The 13,212-nt window shown below is 42.9% G+C and overlaps 2 protein-coding genes across 2 annotated transcripts in view; one reads left to right on the forward strand and one right to left on the reverse strand.

Annotated features, from left to right (window-relative positions):
* The window catches only part of POLR1B (RNA polymerase I subunit B), an 81,658-nt gene extending 78,496 nt beyond the window's left edge, over positions 1-3,162 (reverse strand). Inside the window, exon 1 of the mRNA XM_082250157.1 lies at positions 2,940-3,162. Within this exon, the coding sequence (XP_082106283.1) occupies positions 2,940-3,116 (177 nt within the window). The 5' untranslated portion in view covers positions 3,117-3,162. The remainder of the gene's footprint in view (positions 1-2,939) is intronic.
* Positions 3,163-3,473: 311 nt separating this feature from the next.
* NANP (N-acetylneuraminic acid phosphatase) lies at positions 3,474-12,929 on the forward strand. The gene is made up of 3 exons (XM_082251501.1): positions 3,474-3,564; positions 10,752-10,876; positions 12,203-12,929. Exons 2-3 carry the CDS (start codon positions 10,787-10,789, stop codon positions 12,836-12,838), a joined length of 726 nt encoding a protein of 241 aa, XP_082107627.1. The 5' UTR covers positions 3,474-3,564; positions 10,752-10,786; the 3' UTR covers positions 12,839-12,929.
* The last annotated feature ends 283 nt before the right edge of the window (positions 12,930-13,212 follow it).

A 13,212-nucleotide genomic window follows, 5' to 3' on the forward strand; every position in this document is an offset into this window, starting at 1 on the left:
GTTCAAACCACACGTGAGGTATCACTGCGATTGTTAGAGTGAGAGCAAAAATTCTAGCACAAGATCTCCTCTGTAACTCTAAACGGGTACCGTTCATTTTTTTAAAGCGTCGCCTATGGAGAAATTTTAAGTACTATAGTTTGTCACCATTCCACCAATGTGCATAATTTTAAAGCATGACATGTTAGGTATCCATTTACTCGGTGTAACATCTTTCACATTATACAAAAAAAATGGGCTAATTTTACGGTATTTTTTTTTTTAATTCATGAAAGTGCATTTCTTAAAAAAAAAAAAATTGCTTTGAAAACCACTGTGACATAAAATATTGCGATTGCCATTTTATTCTCTAGGTTCTCTGTTAAAAATTATAATACTATATCTATCTATATATATGTTTGGGGGTTCTAAGTAATTTTCTAGCTTGTGAGCAACATGTCAGAAAAAGGCTTAGCCTCCAAGGATTTCATCCCCTAAGGGCTTGTTACACGTGTTGATTATGAAGAACAAAGCAATGCTCATTAATGCCCCTGTAGCATTTATGATGGGTACTTAAAGGTAACTCTCCTTTCATGGGGGGAAAAAATAATAATATAATAACACAAGTTCTATTGTATTTGGTATACCTTTCCTTTTTAATTTGCACCTCTGTAATTTTCTGTAAAACACAATGCAATATGGCCACCTGGAGGTTTTCTGTACACAGAATGTGTATAGAACGCCCCCCAGATATGGCATTTTCTGCTTGTGTGATTGGCTCACCCAATCACACAAGACACATTTTGCCTTTAGTGCCACCGTGGGGCTCATTCAGATGGGCGCTGACACTCGTCCTGGTAGCTGATCCTCTTTTGGCTGTGTCTGCATCCACCTCAGAGCTGAATGTGGACAGCCTGCAGAACTGGCTGCACAGACACAGCCACGTGTCAAAATTTGACATGCATGCAAGAGTGGGTGCAAGGATCTGAAACCGTGTGTGTTGAGATTCATGCACATGGCAGTGTGTCAAAATCGCATGTGATTTTACCCACCGCTTCTGTGAGTGAACCCAGTAAAAAAAGCGAAGCGCAATGTAGAGCAGCAATAGGCAAGTTTATTAAAATGTTATAACAACTCACAAAGTAATTATCTAGACAAATCCATATCTGCAGTGTCCCTGTCCCACCAATGATAGCAAACCACAGCCGCTGGAGGTGTTCACAGGGCTGGAGGAGAGGAGAAGTTTCAGGACTCCTGTGGGTATAAGGTGGAAGTGATGTCAACTTGAGGGCGGACCGCTGGGCATCTCCAGCCCTGTGGTTTGCTATCATTGGCGGGGCGGGGACACTGCAGATATGGATTTTACTAGATATTTACTTTGTGAGTGGTTATAAGATTTGCCTACTGGTGCACTCCGTAGTGCTTTTCTTTCTTTACTGGGTTTGCACACAAGAGCGATGGGGAAAAAAAAAAAAAAATTGCATGTGATTCGGATAGGAATCCCAATGCATTCCTTTTTAAATTGCATGCAATTCTTTGCGGTGAGATTTGCACCCATTCATTTTGTATGGACGCAAATCACACTGCAAAGTATCGGTATCATTTTCACAAGTACTCGTGATAATACACGGTATCAGCACCGATACTGGTATTAGTGCATCCACAATTTCTACTCAATTCTGATTCTGGTGTAAATCCAAAAATGTGGGATTTTCTTTTACTTTCACTTTTGATGAAGTAGGGTAAGGGGGCGGTCCCGGTGTTACGTGAAAAAACCCTACCCTCGTCACTTCCTGTGCACATACGTCATTCAACAGCTGAGTTGCTTCCCACTGCGTGTGCTCACAGCTGCGGAGGGTAGAGAAATTTTCACGGGGTAGTGTTTAACGTTACACCGCATCAGCTGTTGCCACACGTACATTAAATCATCTCCACTCCAACCCGTCAGACTTCCCTGATCTCGGCTCTAAAACGTAAAAGCGGTGGCGGGTCTATGAAAATATAAATCACGGAGCCGAGATCTTGTGGGACGCTGCACCTGCTGATGAATGACGCATGCCCGCAGGGAAATCTCAGGGTTGGAGCAGAGATGATTTAATGTAGTGGCTGGGCATGCGCAGTGGGACGCGCGGCAACAGCTGATATATGACGCTGTGTAACGTTAAACACTACTCCATGAAAATTCCCTACCCTCCGCAGCTGTGAGCATGCGCAGTGGGAAGCTGCTCAATGACATACGTGCACAGGAAGGGACGAGGGTAGGGAATTTTCACGGGGTACGGTTTTTTTAACGTTACACCGGCCCCTTACCACGTAATCAGCTGTCAGCCGATGACAGCTGATCACGTGATGTAAACAGCAGCCAGCAATTAGCTTTTTTTTTTCTCCTCGCGATCGCTGGCTGCTGTCAGAGGGACATCAGTCCCGAAGAGGAATAGCAACTGTGCCTACCAGTGCCACCTACCAGTGCAGTTCAGTGCCACCTATCAATGCCACCTATCAGTGTCACCTACCAGTGCTTATCATTGCCCATCAGTGTCACCGATTAGTGCCCATCAGTGCCACCTTAGCAGTGCAGCCTATCATGCACATCAATGAAGGAGAAAAATTACCTGTTTGCAAAATTTTATAACAACTTATAAAAACATTTTTTTTTCTTTTTTTTCCCCATTTTCGGTCTTTTTTTTTGTTTGTTCAGCAAAAAATAAAAACCACAGTAGTGACTAAATACCACAAAGAGAAAACTCTATTTGTCTGCAAAAAAATGATAATTTCATTTGGGTACAGCGTTTCATGACTGCGCAATTGTCATTCAAACAGCGCTGAAATCTGAGAATTGGCCTGGACAGGAAGGGGGTTTAAGTGCCCAGTCGGCAAGGGGTTAAAGAATATGTCTGTTAGAAGCTATAAAGAGAAAGCACCCAGGAAAAGTAATAAACTTCTCTGCCCCCCCTCCTCACCTGCACTGCCTGGAAGAGCCCCTCTGTCATGGCCTGGTTGAAGGACTCGATGTGAGCTCTTGTGATGTCTTGTAGAGGAGGGTGCTGCTTCTTCCCAGGCTTTCCATAGCTGGGGTCTGTCAGCTTCTTCAGACTTGGCTCCCTGAGAAGTTTATCCCACTTCTGAGTCCAGTCCATGATGGCAGGAAGGACACACAGGCCACTTATGACCCACACACACACTGTCTAAAACTCAGCAGCAACATGTGCAAGAAAAGGGGGTGTGGTCACTGCACACATGCTGCCCCTGACGTACTTCCGCCAGTCTCTGCACTTCCACAACGAGTAGCTGTCAAGTGTCCACTACCATTGCCAGCATTTGCTCTCAAATATGTCTGCAACCGCGTGTGTGTAATGAGATAGCGGCCATCTCAATATAGACCAGAGAAAAGAATCTATTCAAGCGTGAGAAAAAAAAAAAAAAAAAAAAGGACGCCGCCATTTTGTTGTAGACCATATCTCTAGAGACTAGATTGTGCCACCACACTCAAGAAACAGGAAGCCAATTCTCAGTCATTCCTAAATTTGCACCCCGCCTTCTTGCCAGCTGGCAGTGACTTGTGGCACTTCACTCCAATACACCGTGGTAAGTTATTATGTGTCTTTCAGTGAGGCTGTAATGTTACCTGGGCTCTGCTCTGCAGGGTAGGCGGAAATGCTTTCCTTCTAGTAATATAACCGTGAGATGTCATAAGTAAAGTCCAAGAAAGTATTTCTTTATTTTACAGTGCCATCTAGTGGTGACTTCCTAATCCTACTATACACCATGATCTCTTGTTTGCATTGTGATTGCTCTGTTTGGTTTTCCTGGTTGAGCCAATCTATAAATCTAAGGTGCGATACGGCACTGCGTTATTTTAACCACATAAGCCCCGGAAGATTTTACCCCCTTCCTGACTAGGGGGTATTTTGCGATTCGGCACTGCGTGACTTTAACGGACAATTGCGCGGTCGTGCGACGCTGCACCTAAACGAATTTGACGTCCTTTTTTTCCCACAAACAGAGCTTTCTTTTGGTGGTATTTGATCACCTGTGCGATTTTTTTGATCATGCGCTATAAACAAAAAAAAGCGTCAATTTTGCAAAAATAACAATATTTTTCACATTTTTTTATACGAAATTCCCCAGAAAAAAATGTAAAAATCAAAATTTTTTAACATTTTCGGCCAATTTGTTTTATGCTACATATGTTTGGTAAAAAAAAAAAATCGCAAAAAGCATATTTTGATTGGTTTGCGCAAAAGTTATTGCGTTTACTAACAAAGGGAAAGATTTTTGTTGTTTTTTTTTTTAACGCGTAATGGTGGCGATCTGTGATTTTTTTTTTTGCGGTACTGCGACATTGGGGCGGACCGATCGGACCCTTGACTGACATTTTTGACACTTTTGGGGTTACCAGTGACATTACTGCAGTAATCAGTGCTATACATATGCACTGTTACTGTAAAAATACACTGGTAGTGAAGGGGGTTAACTTTATTTGAGAGGGAGGGGCTGTGTGTGTCCCTAGGGGCGTGATTCTAACTGTGATTGGCTGTGGCTTGAAGTGTAGGAACAATGATCAACGGTCCTACATAGTAGAACCGTATGATCACTGTTTCTACACAGGGGAGAATGGCAGGCGGCTTGTTTACACTAGCCGCCTGCCTTTCTCCCGCTGTCACGGACGATCGTGAGTGAGCGGCGGACATCGGGTCTGCCGCTCACACGCGCAGGGGGGGGGGTCCGTGACCGCGCGACAGCGCACCTCCAGTGGCGCGCGCTCGCTCCCCCCCCAGAGCCTCACAGGCTAGTGACGTACCGGTACGTCACTTTGCCTGTGAGGGGCTGACCGCCGCAGTATATGTACTTGCAGCGGTCGGCAAGTGGTTAACTGACAATTGCGCGGTCGTGCGACGCTGTACACAAAAGAAAATGATGTCTTTTTTTCCCCACAAATAGAGCTTTGTTTTGATGGTATATGATCACCTATGTTTTTTATTTTTTGCGTTGTAAACGTAAAAAAAAAGCTGACACTTTTGAAAAAAAAAAAAAAAAAATATATATATATAAAATTTACTTTCTACTATAAAACCTATCCAATAAAAAAATAATTTCTTGAATTTAGGCCAATATGTATTCTGCTACACGTTTATGTTAAAAGAAAATACCAATAAGCCTATATTGATTGGTTTATACAAACGTTATAGCCTCTACAAACTATATGGGAGATATACTGGAATTTTTATTCATTTTTATACTAGTGTGACGTGAGTCACTTTGGTTGGGGGGCTTGTGGAACCCAGATTGCTTTAGGGAGGTTGGGAGACTACTTGTCAAGCTTGTCTATTAGGGGCACAGGGTGACCAAGAACCCCAGTCGGGTCTGCAGTAATCAGACTCCCTGTACAACCACACTGGACTCAGCCTTTCGTGTTATTGTGGGTTCTATATATGTAGTTTGTGTTGAAAGAGTGAAGGGGCTCTTTCACTTGGGACAATAATATTTCTGAACAGTGTCCCTTAGGAAACATATGAAGATATATTGCAGATTGCTAGGATATTGCAAAAGTGTTTCATAGACCCTTGCTAGAAGGGTTGGGGTTTGTTATTGTTGAATACCTGCATTCCATTGTTCTATTGTTCCTGTCTGCCTTGAGTAAGCTTATTATGGGATGTTAAAAAACAAATTTATGCAGCGCTAGCATCAGTGTTGTGGTTCAAGTGAAAATTAATTAATGAACATACAATTTATCACACTCAAATTTATACTCTATAGGTGATCAAAAATAAAGTGCTCAGGTGCTGTGAATTATCAAATAAGTCCATATAAACAATAATAATTGCCAAGTGTATATAAAAAGTCCTTAGTTGTGATCCAAAATAAGGTGCTGGAGTGCCAAAATATAAGGTGCTTCAAAGTGATAAGGTGCCCCTCTCGGTTCCCCACTCACCAAATTGCCAATATAAAGAAGCCTTGTAGGATATTGCACAGTAGCCCTTAATGCCAGGATCTTTAGGGAACTTTCTCCAATATGACCTTCGATATGTATATGGGTCCGCTTCCGCGATCATCCAGCTCCCGCTCCCCGATCTCCCGCACACTGCTCTGATCTCTCCTCTCTGCGCTCCAGACTGAGCGGCCCCGCCCCTCTCCGAAAGTCACCTTATTATGGGATGTGTATGTTTGTGTGGATTGGCTCTAAGGGGGAGGGGTTGTCCCAGAGTGTATATCTCCTTGTGCTTTGTGTTTCAATAAAGAGTTTTGATTCTGGTTTGACTCCAAAACTTGTACTGTCTAGTTCTTGGGGTAACTAAAGCCAGATTCACGGATCCCGTGTTCCAGAGCTTAGGAAGCAGGTTCTTGGCGGAGATACCCAGTCGGGGTGTCCGGATTCTGTTACAACTGGTACTGGTGGCAATCAGCGACCTAAAGCAGGACTGCAGTGTTGAGGCGGACAATGTGACACTATGCGGGAACCAGTGATGCTAATATAGTGATTAGTGCTAACAATATGCACTGTCACTGTACTAATGACTGGCTGGGAAGGAGTTAAACATCTAGGGCGATCAAAAGGTTAAAGAGGAAGTAAACCCTTCTCTGCAACTTGTACCAATAGGTACGCCTATGATAAGACTTACCTATATTTACTTTGCATGCAGCCAGTGACATCACTGGCGCATGCGCTCTGAAGGAACTGCCGCTCAGGCCGTTCCTTCAGAGCCCTGTGCCGTGAACGTCGGCTCCCCCGCCCATGCGCGGGAGGGACGTTATCGTGGCTCCAGCCAATCAGATGGCCGGATGCCGCAAACCGGGAAGAAGGGCGAACAAACATGTCACGTGTGAGAGAGGTGCGCGGTCGGTATTCGTTCTAAGGTATTTCATAATGAGCTAGTATGCATACTATGCTCATTATGTGTTTGTCTTTCAGGTATTTGTTTTTTTTTTTTTTTTAATTCTGAGGTTTACAACCTCTTTAACTGTGTGCCTAGCCAGTGTTTGTGTTTGCTATGTGTGCTGCTTTTACAATTTTTTTTAATAAACTAACACCAGGAACGTGCTGGGAATGTAATTGTCACATGAGGTTGTGCTTTCAACCAAATTGTCAAACCATCAAATGGCTGGTATCATAACTGATCCTAAATATGGACTTTTAAAGGCACAATTTACTAAAAAATATACATTTTATTGATAACAATTTGCATAAAAAAACATGTATACATGATAAGATTACAATGTAAATGTAGTTGGTAGACCAGTTCTGACAATAGGGTCAGAGCCAGCGGGATAGTAGAACCTGAGAATATCCTGTTGCAGGGATGGGATATAATGTAAACTGGCTAATAGCTCTACATGTTTCATGATATTTTGCTTCTTCAGGGGCTTATTTTCTTGTATATTTTCTCTATAACAAAAACATGTCAGAAAATATCCAAATAGGAAACAAAGTTCATGTACAAACAATATATTGAACCATATGAATAGGTAGTACAAATGTGGATTAACAAAAATATATATTACTACTGTGCCAGAGAGCCCCGGACCATAACCAACATGCATAAGGACAAAGGCAGATGTGGGGACACATATTGGGTATCAACATAGAAAGTATAAAACTTTATTAACAATCCCATAGAGAGTAATATAAGGGGCCAAATTAACTATATAAAGATATATTTTGTGAAGCAGAAACCACCACCATTTTTAAAAGCTGCATGTTAAACACCATAGGAGAGTCACTGACCTAACCAGGTCGTTGTGCCCAATTTGTACACGAACCTGGTAATTGCACAGGATGGGAACAGGTGTTTTTGTCTTTATCAACACTTGCAAAGTTCAAAATGTCCTTTGAGAAGAAAAATAGATTATATAATTATAAAAATAAAAAATGGCTAGTCCGTAGAAAAAAAGGATGAAGGGAACAAGAGGAAAGAAAGGGGGAGGGGGGAGGGGAAGAAAGGGGGAAGAAAAAAAAAGAAAAAGGGAGGGGGAAGGAGGGGAAAAAAGGAGGGGGGGAGAAAGGGGGAAGAAAAAAAAAAAAGAAGAAAAAGGGAGGGGGAAGGAGAGGGAAAAAAAGGGGAGGGGGGAAGGAGAGGGAAAAAAAGGGGGGGGGGGTCAAAAAACAGTTACATTCCTGGAATGCCTGAATTGCTAACTGTCACATTTGTTTGTGTCCTCGACCAAACTGTCAAACCATTAAATGACTGATATCATAACTGATCACATGTGTAGCACCATAGCAGTTGAAGATCAAACAGAAGCAGCTTCCTTGGCTGTAAAGGATAGGGGGGTTTAATTCCTCTTTAAGGTCGTCAGCAGATCGTCCTCTACAATTTCAGCAGTTCCTAAAAATGGAGAGCAACTGAGCATGTGCGGAGCAAGGTGAGACAGTGGTGTTAATTTACTAAAGGCAACTAGACTGTGCACTTTGCAAAGTGCAGTTGCACTCAGCAAGTGCAATTGCTCCAGCGCTTAGTAAATGAGGTAAAGCTTCAGTTTGCAAAAAATACCCAATCACATGCAAGGAAAATAAAAAAAACGGTATTTTTGCTTGCGCACGATTGGATGATGGTAGTCAGCAGTGCTTCTGCTCATTTACTAAGCTCTGGAACAACTTCTCTTGTAGAGTGCAACTGCAATTTGCAAGATGCACAGTCAATTTGCCTTTAGTAAATCAACCCTATTGTATTACTGGATTTAAACAGTATGGGCACTGAAAGTGATTAAGTCCCGTTTTTTCTTTTTTTTTTAAGCAACAAACATGTTTTACTTAAAGAGGAAGTAAACCCTCCTCTGCAAGTTGTACCTATAGGTAAGCCTATGTTAAGGCTTCCCTATAGGTACTGTAAATATCTCCTAAACATGTACCGTCTAGGAGATATTTACCTTACATGCAGCCAGTGACGTCACTGGCGCATGCGCTCTGAAGGAACGGCGGCTAGTGCCGTTCCTTCAGAGCCCCGTGCCGTGACCGTCCGCTCCCGCGCATGTGCGGGAGTGACGTCACCGCGGCTCTGGCCAATCAGATGGCCGGATGCCTCAATCCCGGAAGACGGGCGACTGAACATGTCGCCCATCATAGAGGTAAGAGTGGTAGAGGTAGAGTATGCGATGCATACTAGCTCATTATGGGTTTCTCTTTCAGGTTGAAAAAAATAAATAAAAATTTGGGTTTACAACCTCTTTAACTGCTCTGTGCAGTGGATTTGCACAGAGTGGTCCGGACCCTTCCTCCTGTCAAGTGCCCCCCACAGCAAGCAGCTTGCTATGACAACACCCAAGCTGAGTTGCAGCTTCGTGTATCTATTCAAATTGCAATTGCAAACTAACCATTCATCATTTACTATATATTGAATGGGGGCAAAACATATGGTAAAGTCAGTGTGTGAAACGCGTCTACCTTGTCACGATTGTCATATTTGGATGTCCAGTCAATAAATCTGGATTTTGACTCAACCTGGAGTGCTGCCAATTCCTTTTCCTTTATCAAGTTTTCACGGAGGCGAGCCGGGGCATGCACCTGTGTGAGTCATCAGGCAATTACACCACCTTGAGCAGTGAGTCCTTGTCTGTTCAAAACATATGGTAACAATTGAAAATCTGATCAGAATTGATCTATTAAAATAAAAGTAATTTAATTGATCTGTATTACAATTAAAAAATGCATTTGTACTTGAGAGAATAGCTAATTTTGTGTGTGAATGCTTTTGTAGATGTTTAATGTTTGCTCTGGATCACGGCAAATGCAGCTTTGAATTCGTGATACTTCAGCACAATTTCACAGCCTCTGGTCAGTGCGATTTTATGTGCAGCTTGCAGACATCTGTGTGACTGCATGCACAAATATCAATGCAAGTCGCACATGAAATCCCAAAAAATTGTGCAGGAACCTTTTTCAAAGTCGGTACAAGTTGGAGTGGCATAACGGTTCCATAGACAGAAATAGGGTGCAGCTTGTCATGCGACTTTGATCTATCAAATTGCATGACCAGTCACACCGGTGTGAACAGGGGCTAAGAATGCATTTTACCTAACTTGGTCCCCTTGGTAAATAGAAGTTGTTCTAAACCTGAAGAGTTTTGTCACTTCAGCATCCCTACTTGTCTAAGGGCTCTTTCACACGGTCCGCCTCTGCAGGCGGATCCGTGTTGCTCAGCGGGGATCGATCCGCGATCCCCGCTGAGCCGGGCGGATGACAGCTCCGTCCCCGCTTGCAGAGCGGAGAGGGAGGTGTCTCAGCACCCGCTGCCCTCTATGGGGGATCGGAGGAGAGCGGACCGCTTGTCCGCTCTCTTCAGATCCGCTCCGCTCCGATTACTGAACGGATGGAAAAATAGGGTTTCCATCCGTCCAGATTTCAGCACAGGATCGGATGCGGATGGCAGCGGGTGTCAGCGGAGGTGTCTCCGCTGACGCCCGCTGCCCCATAGAGCTGCATGGAGGATCCGATCAGATCCGCCTTAAAAACTGACAGGCGGATCTGATCGGACCGCCCGTGTGAAAGAGCCCTAAGCTTTGTGTGTCGTTTGGTGTTGGAGCTGATGTTAAAGAGGGAGGGGGGACAAGGCAGAGAAAAAAATGTTTTTATTTAGGGTAAGGATCCGCTTTAAGTGTGGGAGATACAGCCATATTATTTACTTCATTAACAAGATGCCCATGTAACAAGCACATTTTTTATTTTCTGTCTGAAAAATGAACAGTGAGGACCTAATAAGCATGAAATATTCACCTGTTTATTCCATATGTCTTAATTCATGTAATGCATATTTATTTATTTATTCATTTATTGTCAGATACTTCCTGAGCCTGTACCCACACCTTTTTAGAAATGGTATTAAATGGAATTAAAGCTATATTTTTTGATTTGGATAACACCTTGATTGACACTTCTGGAGCCAACAAAAAAGCAATAGAAGAGGTAAGTGCTAGTATATTAAATACTCTGTTCATATACGGTACATGAATACAACATAAAATATTTATCTACATTCTGTGCATTAATGAGTAAGTCCCGGTTCACACTTCTGCGATGCGGATATGCAGCATGTTCCCGCATCGCATCCACACCCCTGGCAGTTCACACTTCCATATGCCATACGCAGGGGGTGTCAATTTAAAGTTAACGAACCCCCAGTTAAGATGGCATATCGCAGTGCGATCTGCAAGTTCGCACAGAATCGGATTGCACTAGTGTGAACCACCATGAGATCCGATTCTGCTGCGGATAAAAAAAAGGGTCATGTGCGTGTTTAGTGCGATTGCGGTGCGAATTCAGCCATACTATAGTATGGCTGAAATTTGCACCGCACAGAGATCGCATGTAATTTAGGAGCAGTGCGCTCCGAATTACATGCGATCTCTGTGATTGCAGAAATGTGAACCGGACCTAAAGGTTTAAACCCAGCGCCCCGATATTTTTTTTTTTAACCACTTCTGAACCAGAAGATTTTCCCCCTTGATGACCAGGCCATTTTTTGCGATTCGGCACTGCGTTATTTTAACGGACAATTGTGCGGTCGTGCGACGCTGTACCCAAATAAAAATGATGTACTTTTTTCCCACAAAAAAGGCTTCTTCTGGTGGTATTTGATTCCCTGTGTGATTTTTATTTTTTGCGCTATAGAAAAAAAAAATCTTAATTTTTTCATAATTTTAGGCCAATTTTGTATTCTTCTACATATTTTTGGTAAAAAAAATAAAATCCCAATAGGTGTATTTTGATTGGTTTGCGCAAAAGTTATTGCGTCTACAAACTAGGGAAAAGATTTATGTAATTTTTATTTATTTTTTTACTAGTAATGGTTGCGATCAGCGATTTTTAGCGAGACTGTGACATTGCGGCGGACAGATCGGACCCCTAACTGACATTTTTCACCCTTGTGGGGGGACCAGTGACATTACTACAGTAATCAGTACTATAAATATGCCATTAATGTAATAGTGACACTGGCAGGGAAAGGGTTAACCCAGGGGCGATCAAAACGTTAAATGTGAGCCTAGGGGGTGTTTTCTAACTGTGGGGGGGATGGGCTTGTGAAATCAATACAGGGACCTGTGTTCCTAAATAGGAGGAACACGGGAGCTCTGTAATGATTCCTGAGAGAACAACGATCTGCTGTGTTTACCACAGCAGACCGCAATTTTTTCTTCACGGGGGGAGGGATCACGGGTGCTCGGCGGCAACGTTTTCAAGCATGCAGAAATGTTACTTCTATTTATAAAACAGATTGTTTTATTTGTACAGGTGATTAAATTACTTAAAGACAAAAGCCAATTCAAAGAAGACGAAATACATATTATATGTAATGGGTTTCAAGCAAAACTGCTTCATGAAACATTTGACCCCTCTGAAATGACCATTGACCATCTCAGGGTATTGCACTGGGAGAAATCCATGCAAGAAATCAAGCCTGGGGATTACAAGGACTTGGCCCAAGAATCATATGCATTGTGGAAAACCAAGCGTCTCCAACTCATGACCTTGTCGGAAAGCACCAAATACATGCTATGTGAACTGCGGAAATCTGTGCGCTTGGTTCTGTTAACAAATGGAGAGAGGCAGGTTCAAAGAGAGAAAATTGAAGCTTGTGGTGTAAGTGCACTATTTGATGCAATTGTGGTGGGAGGAGAGCATTCAGAAGAGAAGCCAGCACCATCTATCTTCCTTCACTGCTGTGATCTAGTGTCAGTAAAACCAGAGGATTGTGTGATGGTGGGAGATAATCTGGACACAGATATTCAAGGTGGACTGAATGCTGGATTAAAGGCAACCATCTGGTTAAATAATAACCCCCAAATAAACCGTAATCCCAGCCCTACTCCTCATTATACTATACATTCTGTGAACAAACTACCTGAGGTTTTACAAAATTTACAGTAGTCATAAAAGGGTTTTTGAGTTTTTTAAAGAATATGGGAATCCCCTTAATGCACAAGAGTTTGGTCCAGGTATGGAGACCAGGCAAAAAATGGTTTGACATTTTTAAGCACTCACAACTGTTTTTGTACAAATGAAAACAGCCAATCTGTGGGCGTCTATGTAGGAGGCCATCCACTGCTCCACATTAGCACAAGAGCTTCATACTTTCTTTATGAAACAGAGGCTATAAATTAGAGCTGCACGATTAATCGTAACAGAATCGAGACCGCGATTCACTCCCCCTGAGGATCTTAAGCCCCCGTTCACACTGGGGCGACCTGTGAGGCGACCTGGTCGCCTCACAGATCGCCGCAGGTCGCCTCCCATAGGGAAGC

Source organism: Pelophylax lessonae, assembly GCF_965119305.1.
Source record: "Pelophylax lessonae genome assembly, chromosome: 3".
Classification (NCBI taxonomy): Eukaryota; Metazoa; Chordata; class Amphibia; order Anura; family Ranidae; genus Pelophylax; species Pelophylax lessonae.